Source organism: Xiphophorus hellerii, chromosome 14 (assembly GCF_003331165.1).
Source record: "Xiphophorus hellerii strain 12219 chromosome 14, Xiphophorus_hellerii-4.1, whole genome shotgun sequence".
Classification (NCBI taxonomy): Eukaryota; Metazoa; Chordata; class Actinopteri; order Cyprinodontiformes; family Poeciliidae; genus Xiphophorus; species Xiphophorus hellerii.
This window is the reverse complement of record NC_045685.1, coordinates 1,690,950-1,711,926: the sequence shown is the minus strand read 5'-3', so window position 1 is coordinate 1,711,926 and position 20,977 is coordinate 1,690,950. Positions and strand designations below refer to the sequence as shown.

Below are 20,977 nucleotides of genomic sequence, written 5' to 3'. Positions count from 1 at the left end.
CAGAAATGATGAAGGGAAATAAGGAGCAAGTAGAAGAAGAGGTTCAGTCAAAAAAGCTGCTGTTTGTGCTGCTGCTTGGAAATGCTAACAGAATGAGAGCATATGTTGCAAAGTGCTCTAGTTTCTAACTCAAGTTTATGGTAATATATTAGAACACTGATTTACAAAGACTTAAATATTCTTAATTTTCACTTCCAGCTGGGCTGAGCAAATTTACTGGCTGATATTGCGTATTATGATGGCATTCACACCAGCTCTTTGGAGTCAGCTTTAATTGAACGTTAGTTTTCTTGCGGGTTGTTTTGTTAACCTGATAAAAACCAGCCCCTTATTGTACACTTTGGTTCATACAGAGGACCTGGTAAACAATTACTCGCTGAAAATTAGTGTGAAGAGAAAATATTTAAAAAGGACAAACACCAAAACCCATTGCTGGTCCTTGCTACAGTCCCTAAGGCCCACACAGAGGGCACAGCAGGAGAAGATAAACTGGCCTCTCCCCACAGCTGTAATCTGCAGCTCCAAAGCACAGCAGAAAAATCCTGTCAGCTGTCATCATGATTTTAAATGCTTTGAACTCTGCAGCTCAGAAAAAATGGATTAAAAAAGGACAACAAAAATCCTGATTTAAAGACACAAAAATTTCTCTTGAAGCTTTTCCATCTCTCTTTTACAGCCTTCAGTTTTATAAAAAAAAACAGCCATAGCACGTTGTTACCTCCTCTTTTTTGAACCTAAATCTGAAAATAAAAAGAACTTAAAAACTAAGAAGATGAACAGCATAGGGGACTCCACTTGGATTTCTTGGATCACTTGCTTTATTTTAAAATGGTGTCTTATAAGAAATTATGGTAGACACATTGAGGCTCACATTTCTTTCCTGTTTTCTGTTGCTATGCTTTTTTAACGACTATCAGAAATAAACTTGGTGTTGGTAAACATCAGGTCATACTTGAGTTGTGTTGAAAGAGCATTGGAAAATGTAGCATCATATAAAATTCAGCCACACTCAAAAATCAATTATTTTGTATGACAGTGATTTCTCCAGCCAGGCTCTGTATTGTGCTTTATTATGGTTGTTTTGATGGCTGATTCACAGATCTTGTGGAACGAATTATACTATGTACTCATTTTCTGGCTGTTAGCACTGGTAGCCTACAAAGGTAACATCTTCACTACTTTGTAAAATTGCTCTGTAATAACCTTTGAATGAACTCTCAGACATTTTTCAGAAGATTGCCATGGTGTCCAGATGCTGACAGAAATGACCTTGATCAGTGCTCTCCAAAGAATCTTGTTAAATGTTTGCTTTATCCACAGAATCATAGATTTGATGGATTGGTTCAAATTGTAGAAAATATTCCACCAGTTCTCTGGGAGTTTTCTATGTAAGACTGAAATATTTGCCTCTTGTTTAGGTCAATGAAAGACAACATTATTTTTGGAATGTTACCTGATTATTGTTGTTTGTTATGCCTAAAATAGAGTTGATTTTTGTTTTAGGTCATAATGTATATCGGCAACACTTGTTACAGGGATTATATAATCTTCCGGGCTTGGTCTTTAGGCAAGGCCTTGATACTTACTGCCTAAGATTGTGATTCAGTTCTCCCATAGTCTTCTCCTTCCACCTGTGTGTCTGCAGGAGACAGGTGTAGATGTAGCAGGACAAAATGAACAAGAACAGGATTTCAGAGTCCTGGAGGTTTGTGGGGTATTGTGGTTTTAGTGAGAACGCGAGCAGCAGTGTTTTTATCCGTGGTTTGATGACTTCTATTTTCAAAGCCTGGGGGAAAATACCTGATGAGAGCAAGCAATGAGTTTACTATTTCTATCAGATCATTTGCAATGACAGGCAGGACTTTCTTAAAGAAATGTGTGGGTAAGAACATCCAGACAGCAGGAACTTGAGTGATTAATCACAATTAATCACTATGCTTAACTTAAAATGCACACAGCTGTGCAAACCCCTCTTGCTGCACTCCAACAATTTAGAATCCGTTATCCACTATCTTGCATTTGTAGTCTCCCATACTCAACAGCAACTGAGGGAAATTTACTCCGCTATACAAGTAAAGATGTAGTACCAAACATGTTCAAGAGCCAACTGAGAGATAAAATCTATTTTATTTTCTACTTCTTAGATGCAACTCTTGTTGCTGTCGCGGAAAAAGTATCTTTTGCTGTTCATAGCTTCCCGTGTGTAACGTGCTGCTGTGAACTAGATAACCCTCCACGGGAGAGAGGCTTTGATGTGAAAATAGATGGTTCATTAACTTATGAACTAATGAAATATCTAATGTAATAGGAACGCCTTAAAATGTTCAGATTAATCGCATGCACTAACATGTTAACGTTGACAGTCCTAATACATATATGTGAGAGAAAAAATTTAAAAAACAGTTGAGGCAAAATACCTTCTGCAAAAAGACCAGATTATAGCCATCTGCATATTCTGGGTGAAAAATATTATCAAAACTGAACTAAAAAGCACTTGTGTTGCACATAATGCAAGCTGAGAAATAACCAAAGCTAGCTTTAGCAAACAATGTGATAGAAGCGGCAGTATCTCAATATAACCACATAAAATATATTTTTGTCTTCAAACAAACACAAAACTGCAATACAATGTTTTTTTAAAAGTATTTATCCAGTGAAAGTCATTGTTGGTCCCGCCCTCTAGCCTGTGAATGTTCACTTCCAGCCGGTAAATATCCCAAAATGCAACTGTACATTTAAAACATTACCTAACTGGTAATGTACATAACTGTACATTATCAGCATGGGAGAGTACGGTAAATGAAGGCGTATAAATGCCTTGGTCATCACCTGGATAACAGACTGGACTGGAGCAGTGTTGTATAGTAACGAAGTAAAAACACTTCACTACTTTACTTAAGTATATTTTGGAGTACTTCATACTTTCCTCGAGTATGAAAATTTTTGATAACTTTCACTTTTACTTCACTATATTTCCGATCTTAATTGCGTACTTTTACTCCGATACATTTTCAATGTGTGGTTTAGTTACTTGTTACAAAAAAGCGAGAGAGAGAAACGCAAGTGTTTTGACCCCACCTACTGATTAGCAAGTAGCAAGTAGGCTACCGAACAAAGTCGGTAGCCTACTTGCCTGGGCTTGTTCATCACCACCAATAGGATACACCTGTTTCGCTTCTCCCATTAAACACAAAGCAAGTCTCGCAATCAGCAGCAGCCACATGGAGGAGGAGACGGAGACCACATCGACTGCAACTACGTCGGACACGGCTCCAGGGGAACCACCAGCTGGTGATGAGAGCCCATGGCCTTATTTAAACACAATACACACTTTCGTGGGTGTTAAAGATTCGTCGTACCGCATGCAGTGTATGTTATTCCTGCCCGAAGATGTGGAAATTCTATCTTACAAAAACTCCCCGTCCAACTTGAAGAAACACATCGAGGTAACGTCTTATGAAATAGTTACTGCTTCAGTAACTATAGCTTGGTCACTAGGCACTACTGTATTGTGAAATCTTGACCATAAATGAACTTTGTTTGGCATTGTTTCAGTTCCACACGTGGTGTATTTAGCTTAGGCCTAATGTTGACTGTAGCACTCTACCTAGACTCCTCTGTTCAAGGGGGGACAGAAGCCATAGCGATAGCAATTTAGACTAAATTTAACGAATATAGGAAAGGCATGCAAGTTCAAAACCAGGTTTACAGATGCCAATAAGCTGCATTTCCCTCCCAATTCTTTTTTTCTTTTGCATAATGACCAGTTGTGTGCACCACCTACTGACTGTAGGATTGACTGATTCACTGATTTGTGAAGTAGAGTAATCGTAACAGCTCTTTTTCTTCATGTTGGCCGCATTTTCTGTACTATTTATTTTTCTCATTTTCAGCACTGACCTTACTTGAAGGGAAAACTTAAGGCTTACAAAAACTTTATATTTTCTGTCCTGGAGGGTATACTAAGAAGCTGGTTCAGTTGTAAAGCAGGTTAAGTTAACCTTGTGCTATAGGTAAAGCAACTAATTTTCTTAACTAAATGATGCCTGCAGGTATATCTATTAGCAGGTTTAATTTTGCCTGCACTTCGTTGTGTACATTATTTTAAGTGTATTTGACAAGTTTACCAAAATATAAAAAATGTCATTCAAACTGCATTTGCCTTGTTTTACTTTTTACTTGTACTTTTCTTTACATTACTTGAGTACATCCATTTTTACAGTAATTTCCATACTTAAGTACAAGAAGTTTCAGATACTTTAAGACTTTAACTCAAGTAACATTTCAGTCAGTGACTTGGACTTTTACCAAAGTCATATTTTGGAGAGGTACCTATACTTTTACTTGACTCTGAGATTTCAGTACTTTATACAACACTGGACTGGAGACAGTCTGTTAATAGGAAAGCAGCAGGAAAAAAGAAGCGGCAGAGAAGATTTTATTTCTTGAGTTTCTTTGCTGTTTGCAACAAGATTCTGCAGATTTCTACAAGTCTGTTGTAGAGAATGTAAGGTTTTTGTCATTATCTGTAGGGGTGCAGCATCAGAAAAAAAGATGTGAAAGCCTCAACAAGCTGATAAAGAAGACTGGTTCTGTTCTGAGGAATGGTCTGGAACTCATGGAGATGACTGTGCAAAGAAGGATTATTTTCTTTATGAACTTTGAGGACATGCCTGAGTGTCCTCATCAGACTGTCCTACAGTAGAGAGTCTTCAATCAGAGGCTGCACTTTTTCTTCACCGATTTCAGATCAGTTGGTTACAGCCATGTTTCTGTGACAAGCCAAATGCCCCAACATAAATGAACTGATCAAACACTCTAAACAGGGATGCTTTTTAGTCTACCTGCTTTCTTATACAGTATGTTACATGTTTCTAAAGCTGTACTGTAATTTGAACATAATGTTTGATTCAGGTTTCTTTGTTAGATTATAAAGATTGAATATGTGCATAGAAAATCTAGTGTAAATTGAAGTGCACCCTTCCACAATTCATATACAGTTATATTTCTGTTGTATTGTTTCAGCTAGGCCTGTCGCGATAAATGATAAATCGATTAATCGTACGATAAATTAAAACTATCGACGTCATTTTAATTATCGGCATTATCGTCTCTTCCGGCCTTTTTCTCTTTCTGTTGATGACACTGAATGAAAAAAGGCTCAACTCCGGTGCTCTCCACTGACCCTCCCTTCCTCATTTCCTCAGTGTAAAGCCCAGCGCACACTACACGATCTTAGAGCTGTGGGCCGATTGTCGGCCCATTTTCAAAACCTGACAGATCACACATTAGCCGACAGAAATCCTAGCTATAACGGTTCCATCTGGTTCGGTCCTGCCGTGTGGTGTCCAACAATGGGCACAAAATAATGGCTACAAGTTCAGTGAACTAATTTTAAAAACAGGCATTAATCAATGCTTTACTACAATCTACCTGCAATGCATGTGGCTAGTGTCAGCGTAAAGTCCTGACCGAATGAAAATCATTATAACCTACAGTATTTACGTCACCTTAACGAAGAACAGCTGAAAAGTTACTGGGTTTACCAACTGCGGTAGCAATTTCGCCCCAACTCCTCCTCTTGTCATTTCTATATTCTTTGCATGTTGAATAAACATTAATGTTGTTTCCACATATCATCTCCGATGTCTGCTGGACTTCGGGTTGCGTCGTGTCAGCTGTTTGGGATTCCCCTCCGTAATTTCCCCTCAGAAAGTGCGGAGGAGAATCCGCGCTTTCTGATTGGCTACCTGTCACATTCAACAGGCTGCGTTAAGCGCCCAGTCGGGGAAAACCCCTGATTTAGATCGGAGGACGATCTACCGTAACACACCACACAATCTTAGAAAGATCAACGTTTTAAGATTGTTGTAAGGGGAAAAATAGGAGCAAAAATCATGTAGTGTGAACTATTGCATCAGGTAGTCGATGTGCCCATCTTCTCTATTTAAATCTAATTATTACTGAAGGGCAACATCGTATACAGACTTCATAATCTGCACTCTTTTGATTGAATGCAGTATTTATTTCCACTTTGGCTTTATGTTGTTTAGTGTTTTTTTCAAGTGCGTTTTTTGTTAATGGAGACCATTTTATTTTCGTTTTTGGTTGTTTTGTTTATTTTGTTTATCAGCTCAAGTGTTAAGTGTTCTTTTGAAAATAAAGTGTATCTATCTTTGGCAAGAAATCGCATGCATTATTACGTCATTTCCATTAAATCAGTGTAAAAAGGTCTTCAAACTATTATCGTTATATTAAATAAATAAAAATATTATCGTTTATCGCAATAATTTTTGAGACAATTAATCGCTCAGCAAAATTTGCTATCGTGACAGGCCTAGTTTCAGCATTGTATATTCCACAAGCACAACAGAGTAACAGCATTGCTTGTTAACAAGATCAAATTCTGCCACCAATGGTAATTCCAAACTTCCACTCTTACCAACTGTGATGGCCAAATCCATGGCCACACTCTGATGTTGGTACTTACCTTCCTTGGAGTTTGCCAGACAAAGGATGGGGGCCAGGGCTCAGCAGACTTAAATGCTGATTGGACTGCACCACTAGTTCCTGCTGGCAGGGGGAAATTGTAGTTTCTTTCTTTAGATAAGTTTTGTATTTAAGTAAATAATAGTATTTAAAGTTTAATATTTTTGATTTTCAGTTTTGGGTCTTTAGTTTAGCCAAACTTGGCTGTACTGTTATTTGTTTTTGTGTTATTTGTAATTGTATTCTGTTTAGTTACCCTATAGTTTCTTAATTGGTCTGATCAGCCAGTATATAAACCCCTGTGTGTCATTTCTTTGTTAGGTCAGTTATGTTTGTACAGCCAGCTTGTTTACATTTTTTGCCTGAGTTCAGTTTTGTTTCTTTGACCTCTTTTATGAGCTCAGTCTATCTTTTGTTATTTATAATATTTGGGTTAAAATAAAAAACCCTATTTTTCTAATATGTCCTGTGACTCCTCCTGTTTTTAACTCGGTCCATCACACCAACCTACAGATCGTGGTTTATTAGTCACTATCTCCTGCCTGCAGTCCTGACCCCACCCTTGTTGAACCGCTGTGGGGTCAGCCTAGGTTTCATGTTCCTACCAGAGTGACCAACCCAACCACATTGGCAGACTTATGATGTCCCTTAGCACTGTGTGACCAAGCTGGTGACCTCCTGAAGTGGGGGTGCCAGGATTTTGTAGTTCTCTGGGAGTTTTCAATGCAATAAACAGCATAAAGCAACAGCCAATAACAGAATAAACTGTTTTTCATTGCAGCAACCCACATAGTCACCTCTGGTGCTCAATCCACACATGCAGTTTCTTTACAAATGTTGCATCACTCAAAACTCTGCATCATTATGAGATTATATGCTAAGAGGCATTGATACAACAAAGACATAATCAAACAAAGACAAATTTCCTCACCTTTGTTGTTTTTTAGCAAAACGAAATTGCTGAGTGAAAAGTACTCTGGAGTAATGTTTCAGCATTGCTTTTTTTTTACTTTGTAAGTACTTAACAGCATCAGATCTTTTATCAGCAGTGGTGTTGGGGGTTGTGGTTAGTAACATGTTTCAACTGTTTCAGAGAAAAGGGACCTTTGTTCCATAAACTATGGTGAAGTCAAGCAACGTAGCGATGAAGAGATGTTTTTAGGGCGGATGTTGTTCTAATGATGGGGATTTTACTTGACATTTCTGCAGCTCTGCATCAATGCAAACATGAAGAGAAGCAGTAGCTGAGCAGCAAGTGATAAGAAAAAAGAAATAACACCTTTTGAGCACTTCTCACTTCCCTCATATCTGCAATAGAATTTATGGTGCACTGAAAGCATAGCTTCCTATTTTCATGTTTCCTGTCCTTCTAAATCTGTCGCTATGTACTTCAGCAGCCTCTTTCTGTAGATCTAAACCGATTAGGTTTAAATTCACATAGACTGGGTTTGACCTGAGGTAGGCTTTCAGAAACTGTTTTTAAAAAATCTAGAAAAAATATATTATAATAAATATTTCAGAAATCTTGTAATTGACTCTCTCCTCAAGATTGTACTTCTCTTGCCCAATAACTGCTGTAGATAAGCAACATTAGCCCATGCTGGGACCCTGCAAGGACAAGCTCATGTATACAGTGGATGGATCTCAGAAATGCAACTGTGTTTTAGGAATTCCTGTTTGGTAGAAAATAATTTCATCCAGACTTAACAGGTTGTGATGGAAAAATTACATTAAGGTATACGTACGAGCCCCACTGTCAAGGGACTCAGGGTTTTCCTCAACAAACCTGCTGAGCCTCATGGTAGAGGTGGCATCCCACCACTGTCTCCCACTGGTCCACCAGCACCTACCAGTGGTCCACCAGCCATCCACCAGTTAAAAACAATTAAAAAATATGACTAGATAATCATGTGTTATCGGTTACTGAAGCACTAACTATAGAATCTTAAAAATTGAAATACAATTGAAATAAACAATGTGAATATTTTGCATTTCAATTAAATCCCAATGAAGTAATCAGTCTTAAAACAAGCTATGTAATGCTGGTCCCATTTAACAATAAAATCATTTGTTTGCATAGCAAGATATTCTTAAGGTACAAAATTCAAATATTATGTAAAGTTTTTTTGTGTTTTCGTAAATCTTCCTATTTTACTTTGTGATGTCTGCAGGTTGGTGCAGTATTTTGATTGATGATCATCCCAGATGCTAGTTGGGTTAATTATCTGTGTGTCCATGATTGTTTGTCCTGTGTCTCTGTGACGGACTGTTGACCTGTACCCCACTTCTTGCTCATCAATCACTGGTCATAGGCCCCAGGATTCCATCCATCCATCCATTTTCTAACACCCTTGTCCCTAGTGCGGTTGGGAGAGGTGTTGGTGCCTATCTCCAGCGAACTTTTCAAGCGAGAGGCAGGGTACACCCTGAACAGGTCGCCAGTCCATCGCAGGGCCCCAGGATTATGTGGGAATAGAAGTTTGATCAATCAACAGATCCAAATGATATGATTGATATAATGAGAATTGCTCATGAACATGTTTTTAAATTGTTTAAATGTCAGAAAAGTGTTACAAATAATTTTTATTTAAACTCTCAGCAATTGTTGCTGTGAGGCTTTTCTCCCAGCTGAGCAACATCAATAATCAAGTCGCTGGGCTCCCAGAATCTTGAAAGGTAGAAAAACATTTGCCAGTTTTAAAAGATAGGGATGAAAATAATATAAAAGAAGTTTAACACTGTAATTGTTAAACTGAACAATCGTTTACCAGAGTGGCCGTTATTTTCTATTGCATTCTTAGCTTTCTCTCTCATATACAGTTTAAGCATACAAGTAAAAATACTGATTGATTCTTTCTCCACTATCTGGGGGCAGAGTGTATTGAATACCAGCACAATGTTGTGAAGGCTCATTAAGTTTGCTTCATCCACAGAAAACATGAAAGTTTAAAGTAAAAACTCCTAACAAAAGGAAGCAACATGTTAGAGGTATGTTCAAGAAGACCCAGGCGCTTTATTGAGATAACTACTGCTTGAAACAGAAAAATAACATTGATAATAGAGATTAACACAACTGCATTTTACAGTTAGCTCCCTTTAGCTTTTAGGACCTGTTCGTTGTGACTAGGAAACTATACAAAAACTTAGTGCTTTTAGCTCGCAAGGGTCCAGAGGATGTCAAAGATGTTTCATGGACAAAAATGAAAAGATTTAGCCCAAAATCTGGACTGTGGACACTGACATTAGCTTTGGAGATGTCTGTGCTGCTGCTACATGTTTAGCATTGAGATGTTATTTTAGGCTTGAATAGGTTTACTGACAGGTTAACTACTTTTAGCACAACTTGAACACAACATACTCTTTTTCTGCTTCCAGTCAGATACATTTTTGAAGCAAAGATTAATCTCTAGTGAGCCAAAAGAAGCATCTGTCATCCATCACTGTTGTTCTAAAAAAGATTAATTTTGATTAACTGTGTTAGAATTTTGAACGCATTAAAACCTATGTAATTATTTAACACATTGCAGTAGGGGTGTAATATGACTACCATGAATTTTTGGACATGTGGATAAATAGCCTACATGTGTTCACTATCCAAAGTTTACTCAGACAAATGTGGAATGATTCATTCTTCTCTGGTGAATGTTTTCCTTTGCTCCATCAGTCCCAGCTGGATGCCTGGACAAAGGACACAATCCATGATTTTAGAAGAGTGATTTGTAGGATGGAACAGAACAAACTAATGTGCTGTTAGTAGTTGCATGTGTTTATAATCTGAAAGGGGCCGAAGTGTTGTTCAGCGTTGGTTTGGCTCAAACTACTATTGACTTCTGAGTATGACGCATGTGAACCTGGCTTTTTTTTTGTCTATTTCTCCACATATTTAGCCATAAAATCTATGATAAACTCATGTTTTACTTTCTCTATTGTTATATATAGAAGACCTTTCTGAGGTGAGTGACTCATAGATACTCACTTCTCTAAATATGATCTTTGATGTTTTTCCCAGTTAAAATTGGTGGTATGTGAACAAACCCCGGAGAAAACCTGTTCTCACTGTTGCCAGGCAATTTTCTGTTTTAAATTGATTCCTAAATTTCACATTTTTCATGTCTCCTCCTGACTTTTTTATTGTACCTTTTATGTGTGGTGAGAAGTGTTTATACAAAAATCTAAAATGACCTGTCTTACACTTTGCCACACTAATTGCATGTCAAAACTCTTGAAATACACAGAATTTATAAATGTACTGTATAAGACTGTCAGTGTTTTTTCCTCTAAGTTTTTATGAGGACAGAGAAGTTTAGTGATTCAATTTGTGACAGACCCTCTTCCCTCAAGACCTGGCATGCAGAAATTGTGTTCAAGGATAGAAATGAGCCTATCACTCCATGACATGGTCATGTAGTGATAAAATCTTAAAAAAGGGGTAATTACATATTTACACATGAGCTGTCTGACTGAAATAATTATTTTGGTTTCTACGTTTTACTGCACCTTTTCAGGTCTGCACATGTGGACAGGCCTCTACTTTATTACACATATTCTCATATTAAATAATAAAATATATTCCGGTACTTTCATTTTTAATCAGCTTCCATTCAAAATCAAACTGACCTATATCATTGTTTACTTATTACAGATTCTAAAAAAAATGTTGTAAGTTTTGAAAACAGATGACTTTAGTGGTTGATTGAACAAAGTGAACACTTTAGCACTAGTCAAGCATGGAAGCTTAAAAAAGCCAAACTGGATTATTATTCTATGAACTCTTTATGTTCTCACAACCAGAATAAACATTTTACTTTCAACCTGTGTTTTAAAAAAAATATGTTATGTAGAAGTGTTGCTCAATAGTGTAATCAGAGGACAACTCCAATAGGAATTGTATTTGCGTAGCAACTGTCATTCACTAGGCCTTGTTGAAATGGACATAACTTGTTCAAAGAGTAACATTAAAGATTTGTGAGCACAATGCATTTAAGTAATCTGCTAACAGTAAAGGGAGATGTACTGTACATCGTCCATGTCACAGAACATGGCTGTCTGCAGACAGACTGTTTGTGGCTGGCTGCTGACCAGTGCTCTGTGGTGTGAAAGAGTCACCAACTCTGCAGCTAAAGCTAACCTACCTATAGCTCAGATTCGGTCTCACCGCGCTTCAGTTCACATGCACAATGTACGTCATTGGTGAGAACTGATGCATGTAAAATTTCTCACCACACTGGAATGATCCTAATAAATATGACCAGTCGAGAGTATGCATACAGAGTGCGCTCCGTATTGCTTGCTTCAATGCTCACGCATTGCAGTAGTCCATCCACTGAAAGTGAGTTCTGTTTAATTTGCATTGAGCTTGTTAGCACAGAACAGTCCTATGTAGATAGAACTGTGGCCAACACTTCCTGTGGTGCACTGCAAACACTGACATAGTAGAACATGATCCACTGACAGGACTATCGGTATTGACAGATTGTACTGTCAATATCAATTGCTACTCAGGGTGCACTATTCTTTGCACCCTGTGCAGCTGAGTAGCTGAGTTAGGATGGTCAGCTCCATCATTCAGGTTTCTGACCAGGATGTCCCTTGTTGTTATGGGAACACCTTGGCATACCAAAGGTTTGGCTGGAAAGTGTCGATATAGGAGAGGGATGTGTGGGACTCGACCTTAGATAAAGTGGAAGACATTGACAGATGGAGCATGATTTGTCTAAGGCAGGTATGGTCAATGCTATTGACATGTGAAGCTTGATGTAGATATAAGAAGCATTCTCCTGTAGATAAATGTAAAGATCTCTATAAAAAACTTTTCTACATCTGAAGAACTTGCATCAACCTGAGAACTAAAGGACCTGCTATGAACTAATGACCCCAGCCCTTCTATCAACAGTATTCATCACAATGTTCATTTCAGGCCTCGTTGACATTCTCTTTACTACTAAAGCATCATCTCCATCTGCATACTGTTCTGAGATGGGAAAAGCTGTCTTTCTATAAGATATGATTTATAATGGAAAATACTCATTAAGTTAAACTTTTTTCAATAGAAGCTATGATTAATAAAGAACTAAATATATAAATTTATTACGTTGGCATTAAAACAGCAGTATTGGTTCTTTTGTCAAACAAATTGTCTGTCTATTTCCCATTAATACTGTTTATTTATCAGTCATGCAGCTCACAAATAGAATAGAATAGAATAGAATAGAATAGAATAAAATAGAATAGAATAGAATAGAATAGAACATAATATACTTTATTGACCCCTAAAGGGGAATTGCTTATTAGTTGACAAGCTACTCCATCTAGTGTATTAAATATTAATAATACAAGTATAACCAGAAGATATAAAGTTTATCATATATATATATATATATATATACCAAAGATGAAATAATCTATATCATGATGAGATCATCTATAAATAGAATAAATAATATATATTGAGATGTTCTCAACTCTGTTTTATAAGCAATTAATTGTAAACCACAACTGGTAAATAGCAGCTCCTCTATAAAACACATTTTAACACGTTGATTGGTTTCTCATTGCCTTTAGATGGAGGTGTGTGTTTTCCTGTGTGTCATGATGGGTGATTGATTACTCAGTGACAGAAACAGGCTCCTGCCCCCATGACCTACAAGGATAAGCAGTCGTGGATCTAGAATTGTTCATTTGTTCACATTTATTTAGAGAAATATTTATTCCATTCAGTCCAATCATACAGTCAGTTACCTGCACTCCACATCATTCCTGGTTATAAAAGAACTGTAGTCAAGTTCAGTTTATTATCTCTACTGGTAAAAGGTTGTCTGTCTAAGACAATCCAGACAACTGCATTGAAACAATTGCTTTGCAGCAATCACTGCTCCTAAATAAGCACATAGGGACAGTGGGAAAGAGAACTCCCCTTTAATGGAAAAATCCCCAGCAGCAATATACCGATACAGACAACAGGAGACTGCAGTCTCTAGATGTTGTTTCCAGAACAGAGATGTGTTTAAACAGTAAAAAAAAACAGGGTCAAGTGTTGAATTATCATCAACAGAAGCTTAGCTCAGAGTCTCCTCAAGTAATGTTTCAAACCTAAACAGAAACACAACCAGATGCACCTTATAGGATGAGGGGAAAACGAAGAACATAAATTTAATGTCACCGATATAAGCAGATACAGATAATTAGTGAGTAGTAGGAAAAACTAGCAGAGTTATGAAAGGTTGTCAGTTTGTCCTCAGAAATGACTCAGGAAAATCTAATCCAGTCTAACTATAAGCTTTATCTAATAAGAAAGTTTTAAGTCTAGTCTTAAAAGTATACAGGGTTTCTGTCTCAGACTAAAACTGGATCTGGTTCCACAGGAGAGGAGCCTGAGAACTAAAGGATTTGCCTCCCATTCTACTGTTAGAGCCTCCAGGAACCAGCAGTAAACCTGCAGTCTGACAGTGAAGTGCTTTGTTAGGAACATCTTCACCAATCAGATCTGATGTATTATGGAGTTAATTAATATTAATTTATATGTAAGAAGGACAGAACTCTGTTGTGGAAGGGAAGCTAAAATATGAGAAATATAATTTCTCTTTTTAATTTTTGTTATAACTCTTGTTGTACAGTTTTGGATTAGCTGAAGACGTTTAACCACATTTCCAATTTATCAAATGAAACAAAAAGTGAACAATAATCTTGAGAAGATCAGGTGATTGTGGTGAGTCGTTACAGCAATGGGAGGAGAACTGCTGTGGTTATGGCAGGCCATTTTAGCATAAAATTGGTTTCACCACATTTGCATTCTTGATTTCTTTGCTATCTTTTCTACATTAGTTTATGTCAACATAATTTTGAAAAGATGTGTCCACCAGAATCTCAGAAACAAAAGGAGACAGCTTGTCCAGCTGAGTCCCCTCATTGTGAGATTGGCATAGCAAAGGCAAACTGCCTGTCAGCAGCCAGCTGCTCTAAAAATAAGCTCTTGTTTGTATTTTTGACAGGGTTTGACCCCTGCTGTGCTTTGCAACTGATCAGTGGAAAGGCTAATGAAAAGGACAAAATGTGGGGTGCATTTGTATAATTAAATAGTAAGGGGTGAGCGTTGTTACATCCACTTACATGTTTTAATGAGCGTTGATGGCAGATGATGGTGCTTCAAGCAGCACGTGACACATGCTGCTTAAAGACTTTCATTTGGAGATGAAAACAAAAAGCAGTAATAAGGAAAAGATACATGGATAAAAGATTCTCATAGTTTTCCGATTAGAATGGGACCATATTTCTCAGGAGACGCTTTCGTTCTGTCCTGTGTGTGTATGTGAGCAGTGTGGCAGAAAACAAGGGTATTTTGGGTTGCCATAAAATGGTTATTAATTCACAATATCATTTGCATTGTCACTTTCATTTTCTTTCCATGTCCTTTCCACCTAAGGTTATGTGTTTTGGTGCAAACAAAGTAGAAAGTCACTGCTGACATGCAGGACTGAATTCATCTTACATAAATCAAATAAAGCACGGAGCCAAAGCAGTTAGTGAAGGAGTTAGTGAAGCAGAATATTAGAGAAAATGTGGGTTAAAATGAGCAGCAATGAAGGTCAAAGTCACTTTGATGAGCACCAAATTATTTTATCCAGAGATCATTCGTGAAATGGCAGGGGATGCTGCGGGCTACTCCTGTCAGCAGCAGGGAGTACGTCCCAGCTGAAGATAATGCAGTGTGTGGCATTTAATGATTGGGTCAGGTTCATTAAATCCATCTTAACTCCTGGTTTTTGTTGTTTGATCCTGGGCTTTGTTCTTGTGAGGTCTGCTGCAACATCAAACATTACAGTCATTTGGACGATGACAATAGGTCAACAATCTTTTTCTGCAAGCTGAGGAGTTTAAGTGAAGTAAAGCTGCTGACTATATCAAACTGATATCCAAATATCTGCATTCAGAATTGCAGTTACATAGGATTATTTAAATCCAACATTTTGTTCAATTGGCTGAATATTACATCAACGTAAAATATGCAGGTTCATAACACTTGGAGAATATTATTCAATAGTTATTGCACTCCAAACAGTCCTTTGTGATGTGACTATAGCACACACTGATGTGGTGATGGGGAAATATTCACTATATATTGTGCAGTTCTAGTTTTTATTATTTGTACACCATGATCATCAAAATGACCAAAAAAAGGTTTAAAATATTTTACTCTGAAATGAACCTATATATTACAGTAGTTTCACTTTGAAACGAGTCACAAAAATTATTCAGTATTGTTATAAAATTCAGATTTTTTTTCAGATGTGTTCAAGATCTTTAAATATTTGTGTACAATTAGAATAGAATAGAAACAAGCAACAACCTTTCAGAGGTAAATTAAATCTGGAATGTAAATACAAATGTGATTTTGCTAAGTAGTCCAATGAAGTTACATTTAACGCTAAACTGCAGTAATAAATTATATAGCCTAGACTGATGTATTGCCATATTGAAAACATTATGATGAATGGGAGATATTTTTGTCCCCTTTTCTGAGGTTACTAAGGCAAACAATGTCACTTTTTAATATTATGATAATGGTTTTTATATTTTTCCTCTAAACGATGCTGACAGCCTGTGATTTCTGTCTCTGTTTATTATCAAGACTCCGCTTCTTAAACATGAAAGACTCCAGTCCTGCTGATCCAACATTTCATAAGATTGGGCTTTTTGAAATTAAAGTTGCTAATGCCAGAAATGATAGAGCGGGTGTCAGAAAGCAAAAGATGAAGCTGTGAATATTATTTAAGTTATGTCTGCCTTTGCACTTTGTTCGCAGATGAGATTCCGTACAAGATCCTGTAAATTAGAGTGAGCGTTCCCATTCGACAAATTAGGGTGAATAATTTTTACTGACTCATCAGGTCAGCATGTCTACCTATGTGAGTTTCAGTAGAAAAAAATAAACTATTGGAGACCAAATGTAGATTCTAAAATTGTCCAGTTACATTTTCGAATTCTATGTGAATTCTATTCTGTGCAATATTTATATTTCCTATATTTATTCACAATCTGAAGCTGACTCTACGTTATCCCAAAGCATTCAAGGGATCGAAGTCTGTCCAGTCAGATCTGATCCCAGAGCATTCTTATCCGTCCAGAGAAGACAGGGCAATTAAAAAGAGAATCAAAAAAGTAAAAAAGTATTCTTTCAGTCCTTCTCGAGAGTCAGTATGTAAAAAAATATATATATTTAAAACAAACTGCTAAAGTGAACATTTCTTATCCTAGTGACTGGGATTGATACATGAGACTTTTTGGTTTTGTTAAAGTGATTCACATGTTTTTTTATTTGCTGCCCAGCAAGTCAGAAACTCAGACATCAGTTCCAAAACAGGAGTCAAAATCCCCTCTTATGCTCTAAATTATAGAAAACACCTGCAGTCAAAATGCTAACAAGTGAGTCTCTCACCTCTCCCTGGTTAAGGAGGGACGAACTTCTGTCTTCTTCACTTAAAAGAACAAGACCATGAAAGTCCAACTGAAAGCACTCTCTGTCTCTAATTAGTAGACTGATTGCTATGAAAGAAGGTCAGGATTGAAATTATTTTTGCCTTTTGTTTGCAATGCCTACCTGCAAAAAAATATGCTGTTTTTAATACTTCAGCTTAAAGGAGTTTTCTGGATCATCAGAACTCTAGGTGAAAGGTTTAGCTGTAAAGGCGAAGCCACTGGATGTAAGAGTTCCATTACGGACTATGGATTGATTTTTCTACCTTTACAGAACTTGCATAATGTTGGCAGCAGGTGAGTGTGAGTACCTCTTAACACCGTTAGCTAATGTGATCAGCTTAGCAAGTGGTGCACTCCAAGCAAGGTTGAGCTGAAACATTTTTTTGTCTTGTCAGCAAGGATGAGCCTTCTGTGGAGCAGAAATATATTAACTGGGTTTTCCGTTAAAACAGACCCAACTATTTTACATTAATGTGTGCACGATGCTGTTTACAAGCTTCATGGCATTTTTTTGTCATATACTAATTCACCACCATTGTCCTTTCTCTTTTCTTTTTGTCTCTTAGTGAGCTTTTGGGCCCAGAGTTTACAGAGACATACTACAACAAAGATGGACAGCCTGTGACAGTGACCAATCACAATTACACCGTATGTATCAAACAGGACACTTGTGTCAAGTGTTAGACATAATGTTAGTGATTTTGGGGAATATGAAAAATCAATGTCTTACTTATAAACTAAACTACCGTATTTTCCGCATTATAAGGCGCACCTAAAAACCTTAAATTTTCTCAAAAGCCGAGAGTGCGCCTTATATATGGACCAATATTGAGCCACAACAGGTCTCGCAACTACGGTAAGCAGCCGCCGACTTCATTTTCCCCCGTAGAAGAAGAAGTGGGCGGTGCACGCTGGGTTTTGTGTAAAGACCCCAAAATGGCTCCTATTAAGAGACACGCTTACGACGCAGAGTTTAAGCTCAAGGCGATCAGTCACGCAGTAGAACACGGGAATAGAGCAGCAGCGAGAAAATTTAACATGAACGAATCAATGGTGCGGAAGTGGATATATATTGTGATTGCACTAACGTTTGATTTACTTTAACAGTATCAGACTGTTTTTTACGTGTTAAAAGCTTGCTGTTGTTAAAAGATAAACTGTTTCACAAAAATACCACGTCACTTACTTTACCTCGGGGAAAATAATAAAACAGCTGTTTATTCATTTTGGGAATGAACGAAGTTGTCAGAACTCTGGTTTGTAATCTATTAATAAAGTTTGACTGACCTATCTGACTATTTTGTTGACATTCCCTTTAGCGCAGTTCCATCTAATGGATGCATAACGTAACCCCAGCCTCTACTGTAGCCTCTATTCTATGCGCCTTACAATGCGGTGCGCCCTATATATGAAAAAAGTTTTAAATAGGCCATTCATTGAAGGTGCGCCTTATAATGTAGTGCGTCTTATAGTGCGGAAAATACGGTAATATGAACATAGCAGGTGGTCTTGGCTATAACATTAATTCAGTGGTGCAACCTCCTGGTTTCATGTTTTTATTTTATTTTTTTTACAAAAATGATTAAATTTCCTTAGTCAGCCATTTTTTGCTAGCGCTGTCAAACACAACAGATATTATTGGTATCTACAGTATATGCGCTGGTATATTAAGAATATTTACTTTAAAAGTTTTTTATTGAATTCCACATGTACTTATTCAAAAAGTAGCAATTTCACAAAGATCCAGTCCGATGTTTCCACACTGTTTCTCTTCTGAGTTTCCACGACCAATAGGAGCCTCTGTTCCAACACCAACAAAACACTCTCCTAGTGAGAGTGATATTCCATAAATGGAACACACATTGTTGTTTGCTTTTATTTAATACTGGGTCCAACATCCAAGTATACCAACTCACAATGTCTGCAACACAACCACCCAGGGTTTGATTCCTAACCTTTAGGCCTTTGCTGCGTTTCATCCCCTTTCTCTTTTTCTCTGCCCATTTTTTGTCTGAATACTCCAAAATAAAGTCCAATAGTGTTTTAAACAGAGGACTGATACAAAAGCTGTAATGTCCATCGACTTTTGGTTAATAATTTTATAATTTTCTTTCAGCTAGAAGTTTTTCACAGTTAAATGTTTGCCATTTAAGGATTGAGTATAAATAATTTAGTTTTTAAGTTTAAGGCACTTTTCCTCTGGCTTTTGTGCCAAAATCTTCAAAAATACTTTTAAAATCCTTCAAGACCACTTCAAAAGAAATCTGATCTGGTCTTCATATGATCTTAAACAGTTATAGTTCTGCAGTCTGTGCTGCTTTGCAAAGCCAAATGTAACCTCAACCCTGTGCAGTACTGTGGCCCTCATTCTGAACCAGCTTTATTAAATCACCAATCATAACTAACTTGTTTTCAGAACTGAACCAGGGATCCTGAATGATTACTACCATTGCAGTACAAGAACAGAGAAAAGTCCAGACTGAAAAATGCCAGAGAGCTGAAGTCATTTAATTTAGATTTATTGTTGGTCACTCAGCTCATAATGTGGATGATATCTTGTCTGTGCACATGAAAGGTGTTTTCTATGCCAGAGCCTGATACAGATGGCAGGTTATTCCAGCCTCCTGAGTGCTTCAGGACATTATCCACATTACATCCTGTTCAAGAAATGAGATTAATTACTGCAGGCTGGCAAGGAGAATTCTTACCGACAACTGATTGGTGTGTTGGCTCCAATAGAGCCTCGGTGCTGCTTGCTGTTCAAATGAAATACCTCATTTCATGCTCCAATGAGCTGACTGGGACGTTTGAATGAACAAAAATCAACATGCTGGCATAATTTCATTCTTCAGGTGGCAAACCTTTCTTCAGTATTAGCAGTGGGTCTTCAGGGCCCATTGGGAGACCTGCTTTTCAAAATCAGGAAAGGTCTCCTATCTTTGTACTTGAAAGTTTTAATTTCTTGACTTTCTTCTCTGCTCATGTAGCTTTTATCATAGATTACTTCAGTTCCCAGAAAGGTAACTGAAGTAAACAGTTACCTCCTCAGAAGGAGGAGTGCTTCCTCTTTCAGAACAGATCAGAAAGGAGGAGGCACTGTCTCAGCTTTTGCATTTTTAGTTTGATTCTTACATTTACTATTTGTGAATTCCAAAGTCTTGATTATTTTTCCAAATGTTAACATTTGTTCTGCACAGTGCATAAAGAGTACAATGATACACAACATTAGTTATCTCCATTACAAATAAATCAGTCATGCAGAAGTATTCACAGCCCTGTTTTGGAACAAACATGTGAAAGAAGTCATTGAATGTGTTGAAAAACTAACACTGCACATTACCATAAACTAGTGCCAGGCCATAAAACAATATTGATATTTTATTGGGGAACAAAATAAAATAAAAAATGACAATATTAATTAAAGTAGTCTTTAAAATTCAGTAAATCTAAAAAAATATATAAATAAAATATACTTACTTTTCTGGGGACGCTGAATATAAAGGCATGCCACATCTTTCAGATTTGCATTCATTAAAAAAATAAGTCTGTTTTTTATTTTCACTTCACTTGCATTAAAGTCTGTCGCTAAAACATGACAAAATTGGAAAAATTTCCACAAGTATGGACAGATGTGTAACAAACCATAAATATTAAAATGAGTTTGATTCCACATACTATGAACTATGCTGACAAAGGATTGTCAAAACAAATGCTGGCAATTAAGCTTTAAGTATATCAAACGTGTTCTGTAAGTGTGATGGGGTTTTTTTTTAAAAGTAGTGGTTCCAGCTGTTCACCGCCTGCAGCTTTCAGGCATGTAGCAAAATGCCTAGAAGGAAAGTCATCAGTGAGGAGCTTATGGCTGGCACACACTGTTATATAAAAAAGGACATCAACATGACACACTCTTCGAGCTTAATAGTGTCAATTCATGATGATAACTTGTCACACTGTATGATGTGAGATTTAATGGCTGCCAGGCTGCTCTTATTTGCTGCTGCAGAGAATTCAGATT

General features: G+C 37.2%; 1 protein-coding gene across 1 annotated transcript in view; it reads left to right on the top strand.

Moving 5' to 3' along the window:
• adam19a (ADAM metallopeptidase domain 19a) overlaps nucleotides 1-20,977 on the top strand; it is a 155,880-nt gene that overhangs the window by 79,813 nt on the left and 55,090 nt on the right. Inside the window, exon 4 of the mRNA XM_032583200.1 lies at nucleotides 17,529-17,610. Coding sequence (XP_032439091.1) covers nucleotides 17,529-17,610 — 82 coding nt within the window. The remainder of the gene's footprint in view (nucleotides 1-17,528; nucleotides 17,611-20,977) is intronic.